We start from the raw sequence: 24,381 nt of genomic DNA on the forward strand, positions 1-24,381 counted from the left end.
AGTCTGTGTACCACCGGGTGTTGTACAGTACATGGAGTCTGTAATGTACAGTACATGGAGTCTGTGTTGTACAGTACATGGAGTCTGTGTTGTACAGTACATGGAGTCTGTGTATCACCGGGTGTTGTACAGTACATAGAGTCTGTGTACCACCGGGTGTTGTACAGTACATGGAGTCTGTAATGTACAGTACATGGAGTCTGTGTTGTACAGTACATGGAGTCTGTGTACCACCGGGTGTCGTACAGTACATGGAGTCTGTGTTGTACAGTACATGGAGTCTGTGTTGTACAGTACATGGAGTCTGTGTACCACCTGGTGTTGTACAGTACATGGAGTCTGTGTTGTACAGTACATGGAGTCTGTGTATCACCGGGTGTTGTACAGTACATGGGGTCTGTGTACCACCGAGTGTTGTACAGTACATGGAGTCTGTGTTGTACAGTACATGGAGTCTGTGTTGTACAGTACATGGAGTCTGTGTTGTACAGTACATGGAGTCTGTGTTGTACAGTACATGGAGTCTGTGTTGTACAGTACATGGAGTCTGTGTTGTACACTACATGGAGTCTGTGTTGTACAGTACATGGAGTCTGTGTTGTACACTGCATGGTAGTCTGTGTTGTACAGTACATGGAGTCTGTGTTGTACACTACATGGAGTCTGTGTTTTACAGTACATGGGGTCTGTGTTGTACAGTACATGGAGTCTGTGTTGTACACTACATGGAGTCTGTGTACCACCGGTTGTTGTACACTACATGGAGTCTGTGTACCACCGGGTGTTGTACACTGCATGGTAGTCTGTGTTGTACAGTACATGGAGTCTGTGTTGTACACTACATGGAGTCTGTGTTGTACAGAACATGGAGTCTGTTTACCACCGCGTGTTGTACAGTACATGGAATCTGTTAAACAACAAAGAAACAACGCAATAACAGTATTCTTCTTGACGAAACGTATTTTACTGACGCCTCAAACAGTTGCTTTAAAACGATCGTCGAACATGGCCACCAGTTACAAACGTCCGTAAAATTATTTGTATGATGCACACATTGTCCCGATAAAGCAGCCGTTACATACATGTAGCTGAAATCTAAGTAAGTATCTGCATGTGTGTTTTAAGTAGTGTGACGAGTGTTAACAACGTGTTCCCATCGACTGACCACACAGTGTGATGTGCGGTTGCTAGGCCTGGGGTGCAGCGGCGGCGGTTGCTGAGGGGGGCACGGGTGGCCCAGTCGTCTGAGGCGCCGCGATTCGCTGTGCAGAGTTGCGTCCCTTGGACACGCCAGAAACCGATGATTGTGGGTTCGAATCCCGGTTGGCCCCGATTATGTTTCTAGGTTTGTCAGCACCATACCCGTGCTCGTGGGTTTCACCGAAGTGGTAAACGTCTGAGACTTGCATCACTTCGGGCATTCCTCCCACATTAAGCTGACACGCTGTGATATAACTGGAATACTGTTAAAAGCGGCGTAAAACCCAACCCACTCACTCATACCTGCCTGAAGTGTAACGGACATATCTTCCTTTAGTGTAACGGTCATATCTTCCTGTAGTGTAACGGTCATACCTTCCTGTAGTGTAACGGTCATATCTGCCTGGAGTGTAACGGACATATCTGCCTGTAGTGTAACGATCCTATCTGCCTGGAGTGTAACGGACATATCTGCCTGGAGAGTAACGGTCATATCTTCCTGTAGTGTAACGGTCATATCTGCCTGGAGAGTAACGGACATATCTTCCTGTAGTGTAACGATCATATCTGCCTGGAGTGTAACGGTCATATCTGCCTGGAGTGTAACGGACATATCTTCCTGTAGTGTAACGGTCATATCTGCCTGGAGTGTAACGGACATATCTTCCTGTAGTGTAACGATCATATCTGCCTGGAGTGTAACGGTCATATCTGCCTGGAGTGTAACGGACATATCTTCCTGTAGTGTAACGATCATATCTGCCTGGAGTGTAACGGTCATATCTGCCTGGAGTGTAACGGACATATCTTCCTGTAGTGTAACGATCATATCTTCCTGTAGTGTAACGATCATATCTGCCTGAAGTGGTCATCTGCTGGTCGTCTGCTGGTCGTCTGCTGGTCGTGTGCTGGTCGTCTGTTGGTCGTCTGCTGGTCGTCTGCTGGTCGTGTGCTGGTCTTCTGCTGGTCGTGTGCTGGTCTTCTGCTGGTCGTCTGCTGGTCGTGTGCTGGTCGTCTGTTGGTCGTGTGCTGGTCGTCTGCTGGTCGTCTGCTGGTCGTCTGTTGGTCGTCTGCTGGTCGTCTGCTGGTCGTGTGCTGTCGTCTGCTGGTCGTCTGCTGGTCGTCTGCTGGTCGTCTGTTGGTCGTCTGCTGGTCGTCTGCTGGTCGTCTGTTGGTCATCTGCTGGGCGTCTGCTGGTCGTCTGCTGGTCGTGTGCTGGTCGTCTGTTGGTCGTCTGCTGGTCGTCTGCTGGTCGTCTGTTGGTCGTCTGCTGGTCGTCTGCTGGTCGTCTGCTGGTCGTCTGCTGGTCGTCTGCTGGTCGTCTGTTGGTCTTCTGCTGGTCGTCTGCTGGTCGTCTGCTGGTCGTGTGCTGTCGTCTGCTGGTCGTCTGCTGGTCGTCTGCTGGTCGTCTGTTGGTCGTCTGCTGGTCGTCTGCTGGTCGTCTGTTGGTCGTCTGCTGGTCGTCTGCTGGTCGTCTGTTGGTCGTCTGCTGGTCGTCTGTTGGTCTTCTGCTGGTCGTCTGCTGGTCGTCTGTTGGTCGTCTGCTGGTCGTCTGCTGGTCGTCTGCTGGTCGTCTGCTGATCGTCTACTGGTCGTCTGCTCTCCCCTGGCATCAGAGCCCCGCACCATCACAGACACACGTGACACATGGAATACATACTTTATTTACAAAAGGTGACAATAGATGTATCAAATAATATAATAAAGGCATCTGCAGTTGGACGTAAACTAAATAACGAAATGCATAAGATATTGTCTGAGTGCTGCCACCTGTCCCAGCAGCGAGCACGTGACACCTCGGCTGCAGCCCCCACATGACACACCCTGTACACGTCCGGAATCCGGGAGTCGCACGGTTCTAATCAATAGTATTGTCAGATCTCATCTCTGGCAGTGTCAACATTAACGGTCTCACAGTAACAGATCTAATACCTAGCAGTGTCAATAGCAGCAGTAGCAGCAGATCTTCTACCTAGCAGTGTCAGGTCTATAGTGAATGGTCTAGCAGTACCTGACTCCGAAGCAGTAATGAACAGATCTAATCTCCATAGACCTAACATAATAAAGCCTGTACTTCAGAAACCCAGCCAGTAACAGACCTAGAGCTCATATCAACAGATCTAACCTTTTCAGGCGAGTAGTAGCAGATACGTCGTGACAGATATATTAGATCTATCACTTTCTATTGGAAATTCTTTGAAAGCAAGCATGGTGTCGAAACCAAGGCGAAAAATGTATGCATGTGTCTTTCTCGGCTGGATTAATATTTTCCTAAAACAACTATTCTATCATATCATAATCTGCAGACATTGAACATATTTTATGTGTTTACAAGTCTGCGTGGATGTCACGTGATTTCCACGTGAACACGTGCACACTCATCCTTCTGAGTCTAGGGCTACAAAAAAATCAAGGGATACAAACAGGACTGACTAAACACGGTAATAAAAATACAATGTCTAATACACGGACAATATTATATGTTCACCATAGCAATGTGTCCGAACCATGATGACTTAATACTTGGCTACTGATCACATGAGGTCACTGACCTTTGTGTTGTCTGTCTAAATAAGTTATCGTATGTATAATTTATATGGAGTCATAGCAAATGTTTTAAAGGTATCAACAAAATATGATCTGCGGTGCCACAAAATTATGTTCGATCAAGGGACATTACTCTTGAAGGAACAGCAAGAAGCAATGCACAACGGTACAACATCAACTACATCACTAATGGTCAAAGGGCAATAACTCGTGATTGCTTTGGTTATTCGGTTGCATCAAAAAATATCATCTGCAGTGAAAGTTATTGGTACCACGTGATCAACAGGGCGATCTGGAATCTCTGAAATCTTGATTGCACATACACAAGCACCATGGCACGGCGGTCCTGCTTCCTGTGTCCACCCGTCAACGTCACCTAACACCTGGTTCAAACCCCCAGAATGTTGTCCACAAGTCATTCGTCCTTCGGAAAACAATATCCTTCTCTTTAACAAAGTTTCCAGGCAACACATGTTTACCTGCCAGTCATGGGCGAACTGGAGTGGATTCCCCCGCCATTGGAATACTGACCGGAAGTCGTCTGCCTGTACGGAGCCTCCAGGATGAGTTTCCCGCCCTCGGTGAAAAAGGCCTTGACGGTGTATGGGTCCACGTTCTCAGGGATGGCGAACTCTCGGCTCATCTCGCGGGTTGACGTCCTATTGCCCGTTTTGACCTCTTTCCGGGCTGTGATAACGATCTTCTTATCCTGGGTCTTCACGGTAAGATCTTCCGGGTTGAAATCCTCAATGTCGGCTTCGACCTTGAACTTCTTCTCTGGGAAGCCCACGGGGGATGCTGTGCGTTGTGTTGAAGAGGAATTGACGACAGATGTGTTGAAAGCTTGAGGTGTTTTAGAATGGCTCTGTCCTTCATAGGGAGGAACTTGGAACTGCCCAGAAGATCCCGGATGTGACGGATATTGACCATACGATGAGCCAGAAGATGGCTGTTGGAACTGACCTGACGAGGGGGGAGACTGGAATTGCTGGGCTTGATTGACAGGTGGTGGTGTGAATTGTGTAGGCTGGGGCTTATAAGGCGGTGTAGAAACTCTTTGCTGCTGTTGTGGATGTTGGAACGATGCTGGGGAAGACGTCCCTGAATGATATGGGGAGTGAGAAGCGTTAGATGATTGGCTGATGCTAATCTTAGTTGGCGTACCCGGTGCTTCTCTCTGATAGTCGGGGGCTGGTACATGGGCCTCCCTCTGATAGTCGGGGGCTGGTACGGGCGCCTCCCTCTGATAATCGGGGGCTGGTACGGGTGCCTCCCTCTGATAGTCGGGGGCTGGTACGGGCGCATCCTTCTGATAGTCGGGAACGGGGACAGGTGCTTCTACCGTCAATTTCCCCTCGGGCGAGATGCTGCACTGCAATGCCAAGGGGTCGATCTCTTTCGGAATGTTGACCTCACGGCAGTATTCCCGACTCACAGACGCCCCTCCACTGTTTTCTTCATGCTTGGCCTGGACGATGATCTTATTGGCGTCCATCTTGACATTGACCTCTTCCGGTTTATAGTCCTTGACATTGAACCTGGCCTTGAACACGGGTTGGCCATGCTCGTTCTTCTCGATGACGCTCTTGCCGTCGTCGTGGCTCTCGGCGATGCCGATCCTGTCCTGTATGGGGTCGAAGCTGCGTTGTGTCCGGTCCGGCCTCATGGAGAAGAAGTCCGTGGACATCTTCTCAATCTCATTCTCCCACTCTTTCCTCCTGCGCTCCATGTCGTGCTCCATCTTCTGCCAAATGTCGTCCTGACGGTCTTCAAATCCAAACGAGTCCTTTGTGATGGGGATCCGTGTTGCCATATCGTTGCACGGGGCTCGTCAGTACCTGAAACATGGAGAGAGCGCGTTAATACATTCATCCCCTCTGTGTAGAAGATTATATGTCAATACACTCGCGGCTGGAGTTGTTAACAATACACTGGATCAAGCAAGGGGTCAAAGATATGTATTGCATGTAAGGCCTCCGGGTCATATACAAAAGAGTTTCAAGTAAGGAGTTTTACATATTTGGATATATACTCATGTTGAACAATTTGTTTCTGGGGGAAATTGCATTTTTAACATATATAGCCAGTTTTAATATGACAGCAGCATCTTTTGAAGAAAGAAGAGAAATAAAAGCAGGTACAGGATGGTTTGACAGATTGCGTTCTGGTATAAACGTGTTTCTTAGATCTCAATAATAAGGACATACAAAGGTAAAATGACTTTCATTTTCTATAGCTGAATGACATATTGGGCATAACCTCTTTTCAGTGGACATTTTTCTTCTTTCATTAATCATGAGATCTAACAAAAAGAGTTTAGATCTAGTTATTATCAATACACTGTAGATATAAGTGTTACCAATACACTGTAGATCTAGGTCTTATAAAAAAAAACTCGCTCTAAGAGGTGTTAGGTCTGCGTTTTATCAATATCGTGTAGCTCTAGGTGTTATCAAGACTCTGTAGTTCTTAGGCGTGTTATCAATACACTTTAGCTCTAGGGGGCGTTATCAAATCACACCCACATGAATCTGTACAGACTTACATGTGATTCATCTACAATTCCCGTAATGCAAACGTAACCACCACACGCTCGCCTGTACCATCTAACTCCACAGGACCCACTGTACGAGCCACACCACAGACAGTAAAAGATATGTGTTCAAAGTGAACGGCAGACATTCCTTCAAACCGTGATATGGAGAGGAGAGTCCACTGAAAATGTCAGACAGACATGACTTCAATTTTCCAGCAGTCAACTTCCCCTTTGTCAAGCAATATTCCAGCAGCTCCAGCCCTTGGTGTCTACATTTCACAACATTTGAAGTACGAGCGAGCACGTTCTTTCCCCAGAGATTTCAAAGAACCTCACACGACTCTTGCTCAGAAGTTGTTTGATCAAGGTTACAACATTCAAGGCCTCAGTAAATCTTTCTAAACGTTGTATGTTAGACATGTGGATAATATATCCACACTTTACGCATCAGTGACAAAACTTATGTCCGATGCAATTCCCTACCTACTTGTACCATATGTTCCCGTGGGATTGTTTTTAGGTGAAAATCTGACTTGCCTTAGCATGTGTTTGCGACGGGTGCCATTGATGGGGCGGGACACGCTGACTTTTTCGCGAACACCTGGTATCATCACTATGTGATAGTGATTCATAAACTCATACTCACATGACAAAGTCAGAATCGCACAATCGCCCCTGTCTTTGACAGAGGGTGCTTATGGATATTGCGTCGCTTTTATTCCGATTATTATTTAAAGATTTTACGACGCTTCAACCAGTACATGCTTCGCGCTCCCATCTCGGAATACACAAGCAAGGGAGTATTACTTCCCTTCCGCCCAACCCTGACTGTCGGGCTTTGGCCATCTCTCGGTGTCGCCTTTTCCATAGAATGGAGATGCTTAGGAAATTGTTTAGAGAATAAGCGTTAGTCTGAAGCAAGGAGGCGAACGTTCATATTTCCCGTGAGACCGAGTAAAGTACAATACACCCTGAGTGATACGCTGGCGTCGTGTTCATCTCACTACACAAATGGGGACTTCCAAATACCTTGTCTCAGTCTACAACAAGCATCTAGTACGTGTCTCAGTCTACATCAATCATCTAGTACGTGTCTCAGTCTACATCAATCATCTAGTACGTGTCTCAGTCTACATCAATCAACTAGCACGTGTCTCAGTCTACATCATTCAACTAGCACGTGACTCAGTCTACATCAATCATATAGTATGTGTCCCAGTCTACATCAATCATCTAGTACGTGTCCCAGTCTACATCAATCATCTAGTACGTTTCCCAGTCTACATCAATCATCTAGTACATTCTCTGTTTACATCAATCATCTAGTACGTGTCCCAGTTTACATCAATCATCTAGTACGTGTCCCAGTCTACATCAATCATCTAGCATGTGCCCCAGTCTACATCAATCATCTAGCAAGTGTCCCAGTCTACATCAATCATCTGGTATCCCCCGGGCTATTCAAGCTGTGTCAGACTCCACATCAATATGACGTATAACAACCAAGACTGAAATATTCATACAACCAAATGTCATAAGTTCACAACCACTGTGTATTATGAATAATTAGTGTGTATAATGAATAATTAATGACAAAATGATCCGCCATTAGCCCCGAGTGCTACTGGTGTGGCTTTACGCCGCTTTTAGCAATATTCCAGCAATATCGTGGCGGGGTACACCAGAAATGGGCTTCACACGTTGTACCACCCATGTCGGGATTCGAAACTGGGTGCGGCCTGATGAGCGAACGCTTTAACCACTAGGCTAGCCGACCGCCCCCTTGGCATACTGGCCATCCCCGGAACCATCACTGGAAATATAGCCTGCATTTAGAGCACTTCACAACGCCGCGCAAGAACACAGAATGAATGACGTGTGTTCATTCGCCTGGCGGAGGGATACGATGTAATTGATATGTCATGTATTATTATCCCCGACAAATATCACAAGTAATTCGGGAGTTGACCCAAGGTGTACGATCACCTTCATCTGCCACGGTGAGAAGGTCAGAGCACGTGCAGCACATGGATATCACTCCGCCCTGACCTCATCTCCCGTCTGCCACCAAACACTGACGCCTTGTATATAAATAGAACCAGTCTATCTGGCTCGGATACGGAGGCTGCTGACACGGGATGGAGATATATATCTAACAACAGACAGTACTACCTCTACTGCTACACGTGCAAATCGTGCCTATCTATGTCTAAATACCAACCCTGATCTATGTCCACCATATAGATCTATACGTAATTCCACAAACGTGCGAGTACCCCCATTCCCGGCTGTGCGTGTAAAGCTTATAATCTGCACATTAGTAATGTTTAATGCTCAACAGTCTCTGTTCTATAAATACCGTCCACTTGACCTCCATGGTTCCGGTGGGGAGTTCCATGCATGTCAGATGCAGCCACGACGAGATGTAGGCATGAGACCGACACGAAATTGACAAAACCAGGCAAATGAAGCTTCCCGAGTGCTACAAGGCATGTTTTAGACTTGCACAAGTCTCTAAGGCAATAATCGCTAAAAATAATTTCTAGATTATATGAATAATGATCATGAGAACAAGTTGTCCCTATAAGAGACTGGAGTTCTTACTGTCCACACATCTAGACATATCTTATGTATGATAAAATATGTAATATTGATTTTGAAAAATATTGGTTTTTGTGTTTACAGGAATGTATGACTATTGTATGTCTGTATATATGAATCATAATGTTTTGTTATTTAATTTAATTGCATCTGTTCCGTAATGGAATGTTTCTGCAATAAATATTATTTTATCTCTTCTAGACTTGCCTATTAGGAGAATAGAATTACTACACATCCATGAACTTATCTTTCAGTACAGCCTTGGAGCAAGGCTATGCATCCAGCTCCTGAGACAAAGGACCAGCAGTGCCACGCACGAGATGTAACATGTTGGCAGACAAACTGATAGTCACGATAATAAGAAATTTCTTTCATATTTATTATTTTATAATAAAGCGACATGAGAAATAGCTAGTGCCGGGGTGCAGTGCATAGTGACTAACACTTAGTTAATGAAAACATGTCTTTAAGATATTTCTGTTCTTTTTTCTTTGGAAGAACCTTTCCTCTTCTGCTGTTTTCATACGTGGAATAAAGCTATCTAGACTTGGTTAGTTTTAATTAAACGTGCCGAGGCTTTTAGTAAAAATAATTACTAAAAAAAATAATAATCCACAGTCTGATCATCTCATAGGCGTGGGTCAGTGAGCACAGGGGCGTGCTAGATAAGTTACGGTGGTATATCTGGATATGGCATAGAGAACGACAATATTTTAATGTCAAAGAGCATCAGCAGTGAACAATATTTTCATGTCAAATATCACTCATTGCTATCAATATTTTGCAATGTCATAGAACACATATAGTGAATAGTATTGCTTGTTTGTTTCTTGTTTAACGCCGCACCCATCAATATTCCAGCTGTATAAAGGCGAATAGCATCGTAATGTCATAGAGCCCCTGCAACGAACAATACTGTCATGTGATAGATTACTAATAGCGAACAATGCTGTAATGTGATAGATTACTAATAGCGAACAATGCTGTAATGTGATAGATTACTAATAGCGAACAATACTGTAATGTGATAGATTACTAATAGCGAACAATACTGTAATGTGATAGATTACTAATAGCGAACAATAATGTAATGTGATAGAGCCCATGCAGCGAACAATACTGCAATGTGATAGAGCACCTGCAGCGAACAATACTGGTATATCATAGATTTCTAATAGCGAACAATACTGTCATGTGATAGATTTCTAATATCGAACAGTACTGTAATGTGATAGATTACCAATAGCGAACAATACTGTAATGTGATAGATTACTAATAGCGAACAATAATGTAATGTGATAGAGCCCATGCAGCGAACAATACTGTCATGTGATAGATTACTAATAGCGAACAATACTGTAATATGATAGATTACTAATAGCGAGCAATACTGTAATGTGATAGATTACTAATAGCGAACAATACTGTAATCTCATAGTTTACTAAAAGTGAACAATACTGTAATGTGATAGATTACTAACAGCGAACAATACTGTCATGTGATAGATTACTAATAGCGAACAATACTGTAATGTGATAGATTACTTATCGCGAACAGTACTGTAATGTGATAGATTACTAATAGCGAACAATACTGTCATGTGATAGATTACTTATCGCGAACAATACTGTACTATGATAGATTTATAATAGCTAAACAATACTGTAATGTGATAGATTACTAATAGCGAGCAATACTGCAATGTGATAGATTACTTATCGCGAACAATACTGTAATGTGATAGATTTCTAATAGCGAACAATACTGTACTGTGATAGATTACTAATAGCGAACAGTACTGTAATGTGATAGATTACTGATAGCGATCAGTACTGTAATGTGATAGATTACTAATAGCAAACAGCACTGTAATGTCAAAGAGCATGTGCAGCGAACAATACCGTATCCTCAATACATCTGGCGTCTTCATAGTGAACAACACGGTATACAAGTGAAAATCAGCGTCAGCAGGGCAACTTCTACGCTTGTAACTATATATAAGTATTGCAATTTTTTAATACCAAATGCGTTATTGCCAAAAGGTCGTCAAGAAGTATAGCATTGTTATATTTCTTATCGCTCGGATCTGTTCATATCGGTGAAGACTGTAATATCGACAGCCCAAATATAAGTAATTCAATAAATCTGCAAGCTCCCGTATAAAGCCGCGATATTTGTACAGCCTGTTAGATAATACACCTGTATACACCGAGTGACCTCTCATGCAGCCACACACGGCCCCGACCGTTTGACGGTCACTAGGCACCATAATAAGTAGTTGAGATAGTAGTACGGTATGTGTTGCCCAGGTGTATGAGTGTGGCAGTAATTACAGTATCCACAGATGTGGAAAATCGTCTTATACTGTCGAGCTTGATGACTAATATCGGTAATGCTTGTGTCTCGTAGCTCGGCGCTGTGCACAGTTAATGTAGGACTATTGTCCCAGTAACTAATTATACCTCAGTAATACGAAGCTAATCGTCTGCTGATTCACCTAATTGTTGTCAATACGGTAGAGGCTAATCAACTTCATGATTCGAATCATTGACTCGGTGGAGCGTGGCACAACAACCGGTAATAGTTGTGTCTTCTGTAACGCCGAAATATTCCAGCGATATGTAACTATAAGTCTGAACAAGACAATCCAGTGATTTCCATCACGAGCACCGACCCCTGACATCTTATCCGTCAAGTCACCAAGTCTGACCCCCCGATCCTTTACTAAGATCTTACGACCAGCAATGGCTGTGGTAACTAAGGATTCCACGAGGGTAAACGAGAATTGGTGCGAGGGATCTATTGTGTCCACGAATTTCCATGAGCGGGTGGTGGGGTGGGGTGGGGTGGGGGTGGGGCGAATAAGGGTGGAGCCAGCATTATAGATATCACAGCCAGGTAACTGCTGCCGTGCGTTCAATTCTTCGTTTGCGTCCACGGTCGTGTATATCCTGGGTGAGGGTGTCAGTTGTCATGTTGGACGACGTCTGATATCCAACTGTCTGTATAGAGATCTTAAAGCGTTGTGGTCTCCTTCTCTAACAATAGTCTTGGCTAATCGTCAAGTGTTTCATCGGTGGATCGATGCCCTTCAAACAAGCACGTTACCTAGTACTACACAGCAAGGTCCTTCACTACATATACATGTACGTCAGCTATGAAGTATATACACATCAGCTGTAACATCTCGGTAACATAGTATCACGCTCATCTCAGCTATATACACACACATTTAAATAATATGGCATATACTCACATGTCTGCCGCACGGAGGACGGGTCCGGTTGTGACTGTACGATATAAGCCTCTATCCCCTACTCGCGCCTAACACTGCCACACAGCCCGTGCACCACAATGCTTATAAAGCCATGATGGTGAACAGGTTCACGGGGATAATGACGGGGGTCAGGGATCGTCCCGCACCCGTCCGGGACACTCACTGCAGATAACTGTCGAATGTACCTACACCAGTTATTGATCGATCAAGTCTTTGAGTGCCCTGCTTTGTGTGATTGCCAAACAGAATGAGCACTTATACACCATTAGCACTTCAGTGAACAGCAACATAGATACAGTTATTGTGATACAAAGTATACTCAACAATCAAGCAGTGCAGAAAGGGATAGGTGTGTATGGTTATACAAGTTATTGAATTGAATTGACACTGGAATTCATTCTGCCATTATGAGTCAGTAAACAAGTAAACAAGTAAACAGGAGGGATATAAATGGCTATTATACCCGGGTACACAATACCGCCGACTTAGCTCCTTTCAACCAAGGCGTTAGAGGACAGTAATGAAAATGAACTTGTGTGCGTCTTAACTGATACTTTATCAGTGAGTGCACTGTGTGTGGCGTGCTGAACTAGAAAACCCAGTCTTCCGTGACGAGTTGTTTATCTATCTCGTGGGGGGGGGGGGGGGGGGGCGTTGTCAGTAGTGAGTGAGTGACGTGGAGTTAACGCCGCTTTGAACAGTATTCCCGCTACATCACGGCGTGTCAGCTTAATGCGGAGAAAGCCCGAAGCGAAGCAAGGGTGTCTACCACTCTGGTGAAACCCGCAAGCACGCGTTTATTGTGAGACAAAGCTAGAAACACCATCCAGATCAGCCGGGATTCGAACCACGACCATAGGTTCCTGACCAGCCTAAATAACCCAAACTCTGCACAGCGAATCACTGCGCCTCAGACGACTGGGCCATCGGCGTCGCCAGTACCTCCGAAGTCGTATCTCAAGTGTCTGTGAAGTCAGAAGCATTGATGCGAACTAACCGGGACTGCACGTTTTTAAACCCTGGTCTTACTTTCGGAATTTTCCTTTTTAAGTTGAGTAACATTTTAGCCAAATTTATGCCAAAGGCTTAAAATAGAAAAAAGGACGAAATAATGATAGGTAGAATGAATATCCCAAGTGTAATCAAAAATTCTCACAAATGGAATGAGGGAGCAACACTTTAACATAAGACATGATTTTCTTTTTCAACTGGAACATTATGAGTCAAGAACACCTTCTATCTTGAATCGCTACCTGTCAAAACAACAACAACAAACCACAATCGCAGTTATGCGTGTTTGCCATATGCGTTTAATGTGACACTGAATATCCAGAAAATCACCTTCATTGAGGGGCCAATGTGCGTTTTAAATGTTGTTGTTTGTTGTTTAACGCCGCAATCAGCAATTGTCCAGCTATATGACGACGGTCTGTAAATAATCGAGTCTGGGCCAGACAATCCAGTGATTGACATCATGAGCAACCATCCACGCCATTGGGATACGATGACATGCATAAACCAAGGCAGCGAGCCTGACCTCCCGATCCCGTTAGTCGCCTATTACGACAAGCTTTGTCGCCTTTTACGGCAAGCATGGGTTACTGAAGACCTATTCTACCCCGGCCTTGTACCTGTGGAAACCAAGAACTGCGTTGAAGGGGCAATATTGTTGAACAGCAGCCATAAAGAAGCGTGTATGAGAGGAGATCAATCATTTTTCAATTTAATTCAAGCCCATGGGCTTTAAAGCGTTCTATTTATTTTCGTTTTTAAGCATATGTTAAATAATGAGGGGGCTTAAATACGTGCAGTCCCGGTTCACTGAACACCTGGAAATCAAGGTTAAAATTGACTTTAGGCTTTATCAACAGAACATGAAACATGGTATTATGATGCATCCTTGACTTGAGTCGATAACTGACTGCGTTGTAGCTCGAATACCAGACAAATACCACAGGCCCTGGTGTCGTTGCGCAAATATTTCTAGATCTATTAATACCACGGGCGTCAGGACTGCACTAGGATGCTCGTGATATTAATAGATCTAGAAATGTTTATAGGAAAGTGCATTCTCATTTGAATTAGACCTCAGTTCTCGCTACCGGTAAACTAAGATTTAATGAGATTGAAGTGCTTTTCTGAAAGTCGGGATATTGATAACTCTAGACATGATACACGACACAGGGCTGTGAGAAATACCTCTCGTCTATGCCGTTGGATGTCTTTATGACCGAAACGAGGACTGTCATAAACAAGGAATATATTGCCGTGTACGTGTTGGGTGCAGTAAACACACTTCACAAACATCAACATTCTTGTCGTACTCACTCAGTCACTCAGGCAGATAGGACACAGTCGTCACGTGACGTAACAACTTGCCTGCACCCGAGGCGGCTTGTCAGCAGAGAGAGGTGAGGTGGTGGGGGATAGGGTGGTGTGTGTGTATGCGTGTGTGTGTGTGTGTGTGTGTGTGTGTGAATGTGTGCGGGGGGGGGGGGGGGGGGGGGTATTTGAGCGTAGTGAGCATGTCATGGAGTAAATGTCGCCGATCCTAATTGTTAAGAGACAGGCCACTACATTAAGATCAACACAGCCATAACAGGGGCCCATGGAGACGGGACGAAATTGTACACACAGGTATATATGTATATAGTCTGTCGTCTATCGCTGCAGTCACAATAGATATGTGTACCCCACTCACACACGCGAGTCCCAAAGAAGGGCCGAAATTGCAAAGGCAGAAGGCGACCTCTTTAACACTGAAAGGAACAACAGCAGTCGCCTCAACCTTAATAGTGAGGGGCGGATCCTGTGGGGTGTGGGGTGTGGGGTGGGGGTGGGGGTGATGTTGCAAAACATCACAAGCCCGATATGTAAAATAGCTGGGAGGTAGCAATATATTCTTTAGTAGGGAGGTGGTGATATCTATCTGTCTTTCTGTGAATAATATTGCCCCGTTCTCAACCAATCGACCCGTGAAGATCCGGGGTAGAATAGGTCTTCAGCAACCCATGCTTACCGTAAAAGGCGACCATACTTGTCGTAAGAGGCGACTAACTAACAAACTAACTAAACCAATCAAATCTCTGTTCTACACACGCGCTCCGTCAGAGAAAGAGTCGCCAAATCGTTGAGATCCTATCTGATCGCTGATATCAGATGACAGGTAAACCCCTCTAACATTAAACCTACCCCGAGTTAATCATTACACGATTAAAGACAAAGTAGGGCAAGACCCTGTCTAGAACACTGATTAAAAGTAAGACAGATTGCCTCACACGATCATTTAATGACAACATGTTGCTCGCTGCCAAGCTGGTCCCCCATCAACCTCAGATTGCGCGCTGACATTACAATCAATAAAGTTTATTACTGAGTGAAATGCACACCGTTTAATGCTATCCACATGGCACAGACACACAGGCACGTGGCGACATACGGCAGGTCGTCGTGATATAGACACATACTGTCACTCATCACAGGGTGCTGTCAATCAATGTCAGTTGGGAGCCTGTAATTAATTTACCTGAAGGGACACACACCTTGAGATCCCAGCTGGGCGAGTACATACCCACATACCTGCTGTAACCCAGACAAAGGGTTGATGCAGGTTATACAATATATCCTGTACACCCTTCTTGACGAGTGACAGTTATTGTACGTCGTACTAAATGGACAGATGAGTGAGCGACAGTGGGGGGGATGTTTTCTAGCGCATCAACAACTGCAGCTGTTTACATCACGTTACTAGAATTAAAACTGATATGTACTATTTGTATTGTGTTAAACGTCCCATAGTATTTGAAAATTTACTAAACATTTAGTAAACAAGGCTCAAGTGTAAGTAGTCGTAGACAAGTAGGCATGTGATCTCTCCCCCCCCCCTCCCTTTCCCTCTCTCTATCTCTCTCCCCCTCTCTCTCTCCTTCCCCTTCTCCCCCCTCTGATCACTCTTCCCCCTCTCATCACTCTCTTCCCCTATCCACCTCACTCTCCTCCTCCCCTCTCCCCCTGTCTGTCCTCTCCGCTCTCCCCCTCTCTCCTCTCTTTCGTCCCTCTCCCCCTCTCTCTCTCCCCCCTCTCCCTCACACCTGTTGAGTCAAGCATTCCAATGTGATAAACTCCAAGGTGTCCTGTAAGATTAACTGAGAGTCATTCTGAGTACTTGCATATACTAGTATATATACAATGTATATTTCAAAAGTGTTTGGAAACCAACACATTTGCAGCATTGCCCCAGTCCGACATGACAGGCACGTGCATGTAAGTATGCTGCCTTCCTGCTAACTACTCGTGTTGACACTTTCTGCACAGCCGCAGACGCAGACATAGTGATAAGGACCTGTTGTTAGGATAACATCACAACCCATTAACTTGCGTGACATCACTTCACGATCTGTCAGCGGAAGACGTGGAGAAACCGTTTCATCCAAACAAACACGCCAGCAGTGATACCAAACAACCCGTGCTAATCTCGTGCAGTTCGGGATATGTGTTGACACGTGTTAAACTTGTCTACTCCTTCTTTTATGGTCTATGGCGAATTAGGCAGAACCCCCTGAATATCAGAGGAGCTGAGAGAATTATAGGTTTTTGGAATAGACATGTTATACGATCTCCAGAAAATAATTAATTAAGATGGATGCTAACGTAAACTCCAATATTCACACTTGGTTATATAATTTAGAATGTTTATTTAGCTCCCGTGGCCTGACCCAAGTATATATACTGAACCGCAAAAGAAACGTAACCCCAAGTAACATTGCATGAAAAGTTGTGATGTAAATATCTGGGTGATTTTTGTCATACTTTCTAAAATTTAACATTACCTTGTCAGGAAAAATGAAATTTGATAATAAAAAAACAAAGCAGAAGACAATACACCGATCGCCCAAACGCATCACGGCAACGGCCATGGTAACCCGATGCACGTGAGTTCCGTGCAAATTGAAATGTACATGCGTTGCCCCATTTCTTGCCCTATAAAAATCCACCCAGATTGGATAACATTCATTCGTAATTGAATTGCTACCACATGCCAAGATTGACAAGAAATCAGCGACACAAGCCCTTGGACGATTGCAAGCTGGACAAACCGCCCGGCAAGTAGCCAATGCATTTCAGCTCCAGCAACGGTAAAAAACCACTAACATACAGATGACCGACCATGTAGTAGAAGACCAAGGGTCACGACCCGACGTCAGTATCGTCAGATTGTGAAACAGCATCTTCAAGATCGCTTTGTTACTGATGCGGAAGCTGCTCGACAGACCATGGGGACACACCAGCGACACATTAGTGCGGACACCGTGAGTCGACGATTGACGAGCAGACACCTCCACTGTCACAGGCCACACCGAGGACCCATCTTCAGTGGGCAACACAGCAGCAGCAATGGCGCCACCAGCAGTGGAGAAGGGTCTTCTCAGACGAGAGCCGCTACTGTATCTCAACAGCAGATGGCAGTGAGAGTCTGGCGACGCCGCGGGGAACGTTATTCGGGTGCTTGTGTGGTTGAGAGAGACTCGTGGGGTGGTCCGAGCATCATGGTTGTGGTGGGGGGGGGGGGGGGGGGGGGGGGGGGGGGGTTGGTCTTGCGCAGAGGGTCGGCCCTGTGGTCTTCCAGAACATCGGTCCAGGGAGAGGCAATGGTGTCTCAGCAGGTCCGTCCATTGATCAAGTCTTGAGACCACACGCCATACCTCATTTGGCACGTCGCCGCAACCACGAGTTTCAGCATGATAACACCCGTACCCACACTGCGAAAGCAACAAGAGACGTCCTCCAGCAGAATGGAATCAGAACCATGCAGTGGCCTGCCCTCAGTCCCGATTTAAATCCCATTGAGCACCTGTGGGACGAGATTCAAAGACGGCTGAATGACGTCCGACCAAGGCCGACAACTGCAGCTGAACTGCGTCAGGCGTTCCTCAGAGTGTGGACTTAGGTGCCTATGGCCTTCACCTGCCGCCTCATCCATTCCATGTATCGACGTTGCACGGCAGTCATCAATGCACATGGCGGACACACGAGATACTGAATTGAGATGCCATTTTCTCACAGACTAGTGTTGTGTTTCACTTTAAGAACATTTAACATTTGACACTTTAATTTCAACCTTGATGATCAGTTTTGCTAAGTTTCACCTTTTTAATATGTCTCAAAGTATGTTTACAGTGTTTGGACAATTAAGGTTTCTCATATATCTATTCATGGTGACGTTTCTTTTGCGGTTCAGTATAATATTCTCTGTAATTTCAACACATATTTCAACACCAATTACGTGGATCGATGCTCATGATGTCAATCACTAGATGTGCAGGGAGTGTCATCACGCCGGAACTCTGTTTATATGACATTTTACACAATGTAACACGTTGTAACACCATGCGGTCGGTTTGTTGAAATGCGATTCAGACTGGAGCGACGCATGACTATATAAATAAGAATGAGTATAAGAACAAGTTCGTGTGAAAAGCCACGTGACAACGGATGCGGCAGCTAATTCAAGCGAGTTGTGTTTAGCGCCGCTTCGAACAGTATTGTAGTAATATTATGTCAGATTAATGCGAGAAGAAAAGTATAATAGTTATATAATCTCAGATTAACGTGAGGGGAACAATATTATATTAATATCAGTGTTCACTAACGTATGTTCATACACATCTAGAGTCTAATGTACTTGCATGACTTCATATTTTCTTTGGATGGCCTGCGTGGTCTAGTGGTAGAGCATCCGCTAGGAGAGCGGAAGGTCCGGGGTTCGATCCCGCGTCATACCAAAATACGTTAAAAGATGGTACTTGTTGTTACCCTGCCTGGCGTTCGACATTAAGGGGCTAAAACAACGACTGGTTGGCTCGGAGTCAGTATAGTGTGTCTGAGTGGGGTATTCATGCTAAAATGCGGCATGGTATCTCAGTGGGCTAGCACTATAAATCGGCATCAGTCCTGACTAGAACAAGCAGCCACACACATACGTGCATGCACGTCGCTATATAAGTGCAATAATCTTGGACGCGACGTTAAGCCCCATTTCACCTCACCTCATATTTTCTTCAGGAACATTCCACGATGATGACTAGCAAAATCTTAAAAATAGATATATACATCTCAAACTTTAGAGCGACACATGAATGAACTTCCGTCAAGTTTAGCCTGGGTCTGCCTCCCAGCGCTGTGTTCTGTCGGTGAGGAGGTGCATATGGCCGCCGCACACTCGCACACTGTGGTGCACAAGACTTGCGCAAGTCTCTAAGGGAATAATTATTTGTTGAAATCCTAACTTCTAGATTATGTAAATGATAATAACAAGTTGTCCCTATAAGAGACTGGAGTCTTTAGTGCTCTCCGCGTATCTAGACTTGCCTTTTTGGAGGATACGATTCCTTCACACCCATGGATTTTTCTTTCAGTACAACCTTAGAGCAAGGCTGAAGATTTTTGGGAAGCAAGGGGAAGCTGACAGCAGAGACCATAATATTTTAATAGATTTATATATTATTATTATAGGGTCTTTGCTGACACTTTCCACCTGTGTGATGTCACTATTCAAAGGACGTTTTATGACATTACAGTTGTGTATCAGAAAGTGTCTTGTTATAAGTAATTTCGTGTTAAAAAACACCAAAGAATGTTTCGGTTTTTTTAAAAGAATTGAATCGGGTTACATTATACTGGCTCCTGATTGGTTACCTGATGACGGCGTGAGGCGGTTAGCCTCGTTATCATATCCAGGCAGCTGTGCCTCATTAGTCGAAGATGAAGATCTCAACACTGAACTCAAGTGTAAACCACAAAATACCCTTCACATGCTTCAAATCTCTGCCGAGATAAGCGCCGCTGTCTCCCAGAGGAAACTCGCGAAGCACGGGATTGTTTGTATCGCATGTCGTGGAATGTGCATCGCACAACGCATGCCACCATTAAATATCAAATGTTGAATAGAGCAACCATTCCGAGACATGTAGTTTAATCTCAAGTTTTATGTTACGTGTAAAGAGAAGATCGGCCAATGCAACTTTGTGAATAGGTTTCAGAACAAGCTTCCATTTTATACCTACTATTTCTGTCGGCGATGAAGATGCGAGGCCGCAAGTTGCATTGTATACGCATGTCTCTGAAACTGGACGTTATTACATGTTGTTGTCGTTGTTGTTTGTTGCTTAACGCCGCACTCCACAACATTCTAGCCATATGACGGCGGTCTGTAAATAATCGAGTCTGGATCAGACAATCCAGTGATTGACATCATGAGCATCGATTCACTCAATTGGGATACGATGACATGCATCAACTAAGTCAGCGAGCCGGACCACTCGATTCCGCTATGCGGGAATAATGTGTGAGTGAGTTGTTGTTAACGCCGCTTTTAACAGTATTACAGTTATATCACAGCGTGTCAGCTTAATGTAGGAGGAAAGCCCGAAGTGATGCAGGTCTCAGACGTTTACCACTTCGGTCAAACCCACGAGCACGGGTATGGTGCTGACAAACCTAGAAACATAATCGGGGCGAACCGGGATTCGAACCCACAATTATTAGGTTATAATTAGGTTTCTGGCGTGCCCAAGGGACGCAACTCTTCACAGCGAATCGCGGCGCCTTAGACGACTGAGGTTGAAGGCTGGATCCACCTATGTCAAACAAACTGGGCCACATTTGTTGACACAAGCGTCATCAACATAACACATTACCCGTTCCATTCTTATTTTAACTTACCAGAAACATGGCACCGGATTCCCTACAGGGAGACAAGCAGGGAGTATTGGAGACCTACCCAGCAACGGAATCCCTAAAGGGAGACAAGCAGGGAGTATTGGAGACCCTACAGGTAGACAAGCAGGGAGTATTGGAGACCTACCAGCACCGGAAACCCTACAGGGAGATAAGCAGGGAGTATTGGAGACCTACCCAGCACCGGAAACCCTACATGGAGACAAGCAGGGAGTATTGAAAACCTACCAAGAACTGGAAATCCTACAGTCAGACAAGCAGGGAGTATTGGAGACCTACCAAGAACTGGAAATCCTACAGTCAGACAAGCAGGGAGTATTGGAGACCTACCCAGCACCGGAAACCCTACATGGAGACAAGCAGGGAGTATTGAAAACCTACCAAGAACTGGAAATCCTACAGTCAGACAAGCAGGGAGTATTGGAGACCTACCAAGAACTGGAAACCCTACAGTCAGACAAGCAGGGAGTATTGGAGACCTACCAAGAACTGGAAACCCTACAGTCAGACAAGCAAGGAGTATTGGAGACCTACCAAGAACTGGAAACCCTACAGGGAGACAAGCAAGGAGTATTGGAGACCTACCCAGCACCGGAAACCCTACAGGGAGACAAGCAGGGAGTATTGGAGACCTACCCAGCACCGGAAACCCTACAGGGAGACAAGCAGGGAGTATTGGAGACCCACCCAGCACCGGAAACCCTACAGGGAGACAAGCAGGGAGTATTAGAGACCTACCCAGGACCGGAAACCCTACAGGGAGACAAGCAGGGAGTATTGGAGACCTACCCAACACCGGAATCCCTACATGGAGACAAGCAGGGAGTATTGGAGACCTACCAAGAACTGGAAATCCTACAGTCACACAAGCAGGGAGTATTGGAGACCTACCAAGAACTGGAAACCCTACAGTCAGACAAGCAAGGAGTATTGGAGACCTACCAAGAACTGGAAACCCTACATGGAGACAAGCAAGGAGTATTGGAGACCTACCCAGCACCGGAAACCCTACAGGGAGACAAGCAGGGAGTATTGGAAACCTACCAGCACCGGAATCCCTACATGGAGACAAGCAGGGAGTATTGGAAACCTACCAGCACCGGAAACCCTACAGGGAGACAAGCAGGGAGTATTGGAGACCTACCCAGCACCGGAATCCCACATGGGAGCTACCCAGCAGGTCGTATATGATTATCTATGATTATTGGATAACAACCTTGGTCAGGGTGGAACTCACCCGCCAGTCACGCTGATATATAGACGGGTGCCCAGTCTGGGCAACTTCACAACGTATACATTACATTACATTGCATACATATTCGCCATCCATATTAGAAGTATTAAGTGTCAATTGTAAAATAAGATTTGATATTATGTAAATATCAACACTCTGTATGAATATATACATGAGTGAGTGAGTGAGTATGGTTTTACGCCGCTTTTAACAGTATTCCAGTTATATCGCGGCGTGTCAGCTTAATGTGGGAGGAAAGCCGGAAGTGATGCAGGTCTCAGACGTTTACCACTTCGGTGAAACCCACGAGCACGGGTATGGTGCTGACAAACCTAGAAACATAATCGGGGCGAACCGTGATTCGAACCCACAATCATAGGTTTCTGGCGTGCCCAAGGGACGCAACTCTGCACAGCGAATCGCGGCGCCTTAGACGACTGGGCCACCCGTGCCCTCACATATACATGAAGTGCCATGTAGGTTGCGCATTCTGGAAGGAAACCTCGTTAACTTTGGCTGGCAGCCCCTTCACTGACTGATCACACACCTACACGTGTGGTCAGTTTAGATTTCGCCCTTGTTTATCCGAAGGCCGAAAATCTAAACCTTTGCTTCTGCCGGACAGGATATAGTTTATGTCCTCATACATCTTCCATACATCACAGAGAAACTGGGTGGTCTCGCACATACTTCGTACTTCAATGGCTTGCTTGTGCACGTGCATTACGTAGGATTTCACGTGGTGGGGAAATAAACCAGTAACAACGCAGTTAAGAAGTGTTCATGGGGAAATTAAACGTTGTCAGGACAAACAGGCACAACTATGGCAAGGCATTATATTTACAAGTCTCCGCAGTGAATTCAGAACAGATCTGAGTGATCAGCAATTAAACAAACCGGCAGATGAATCCTGACAGAAGCACATTCTCCAGGCACCAAGTCCAGATATAAAGATCGGGCGAATTGCCTAGGGGGACAGTGGGGGCAGTAACGTGATCACCTTAGCGATTCCAGTTGGCCACACCCACCCAGAGCAGGTCAGGATCCCGACCCCTGACTCGAGAAGGGCGTGGTTATTTGAGGCGTCGAGATGTCACTGTCACTGGACGCCCACGCACGCACGTACACACGCATACATACAGCAACACGCACGCACACACACACACACACACACAGGGGAGCAAATACATGCATACACACATACCCACGCACACACTCATGCACACACACTCACACGCATACACACGTAGACAAACACGCACACACATACGCACACACACACACACGGGCACCCTTACGCACACACAAACACCTGGGCACCCTTACACAGACACGCAGACACCTCACATCGACATTCCGACATTAACAGTTGTTAGGGAAGTCGTCACATACCTCCTGATCTGGCATTATTAACAGTTGTTGTTGGGGAAACACTATCCGCTATCAACTCAACAGGTGATCACTTGAAATGCGATGGAGCACATCTCTGTCTTGGGGTTTCCTATCTCAGAAGCCGACTGTCTACATCAACCGGACTGACTGTAGTGGGATGGTCGGGAATGTATGTTCTGAACGTTAGGATTTGTTTATGGCTGTGCCTGAGAAACAAGAGGCTGGTCGAACGGACGCTGAATTGTCCTCCATACTTTCCCTACCCTCATTTCATTTAAGTCACCGAGTCCCCAACGTGATGACCTAAAGACACATTAGCACTAACGTGATCTGTCGACACAGTAGCCCTAACATGATGTTCTGTCGAGACAGTAGCCCTGACGTGATGTTCTGTCGAGACAGTAGCCCTAACATGATGTTCTGTCGAGACAGTAGCCCTAACATGATGTTCTGTCGAGACAGTAGCCCTAATGTGATGTTCTGTCGAGACAGTAGCCCTAACGTGATGTTCTGTCGAGACAGTAGCCCTAACGTGATGTTCTGTCGAGACAGTAGCCCTAACGTGATGTTCTGTCGAGACAGTAGCCCTAACGTGATGTTCTGTCGAGACAGTAGCCCTAACATGATGTTCTGTCGAGACAGTAGCCCTAATGTGATGTTCTGTCGAGACAGTAGCCCTAACGTGATGTTCTGTCGAGACAGTAGCCCTGACGTGATGTTCTGTCGAGACAGTAGCCCTAACATGATGTTCTGTCGAGACAGTAGCCCTAACGTGATGTTCTGTCGAGACAGTAGCCCTAACATGATGTTCTGTCGAGACAGTAGCCCTAACGTGATGACCTGAAACAGGACGCAT

General features: G+C 45.4%; 3 protein-coding genes across 3 annotated transcripts in view; 1 reads left to right on the plus strand and 2 right to left on the minus strand.

The window, feature by feature from the left end:
• Positions 1-2,049: 2,049 nt before the first annotated feature.
• Positions 2,050-2,829, minus strand: LOC139466622 (salivary glue protein Sgs-3-like). Its single transcript, XM_071248210.1, has one exon. The coding sequence runs from the start codon at positions 2,827-2,829 to the stop codon at positions 2,050-2,052; it is 780 nt and encodes a 259-aa protein (XP_071104311.1).
• A 17-nt stretch (positions 2,830-2,846) lies between these two features.
• Positions 2,847-24,381, minus strand: part of LOC139466815 (uncharacterized) — a 34,155-nt gene continuing 12,620 nt past the window's right edge. The window contains exon 2 of the mRNA XM_071248512.1: positions 2,847-5,585. Within this exon, the coding sequence (XP_071104613.1) occupies positions 4,223-5,560 (1,338 nt within the window). The 5' untranslated portion in view covers positions 5,561-5,585 and the 3' untranslated portion in view covers positions 2,847-4,222. The remainder of the gene's footprint in view (positions 5,586-24,381) is intronic.
• On the plus strand, positions 23,878-24,369 carry LOC139466623 (LWamide neuropeptides-like). The gene has a single exon (XM_071248211.1). The coding sequence runs from the start codon at positions 23,878-23,880 to the stop codon at positions 24,367-24,369; it is 492 nt and encodes a 163-aa protein (XP_071104312.1).

Source organism: Haliotis cracherodii, unplaced genomic scaffold (assembly GCF_022045235.1).
Source record: "Haliotis cracherodii isolate W230 unplaced genomic scaffold, xgHalCrac1.p SCAF_19, whole genome shotgun sequence".
NCBI classification, from domain to species: Eukaryota; Metazoa; Mollusca; class Gastropoda; order Lepetellida; family Haliotidae; genus Haliotis; species Haliotis cracherodii.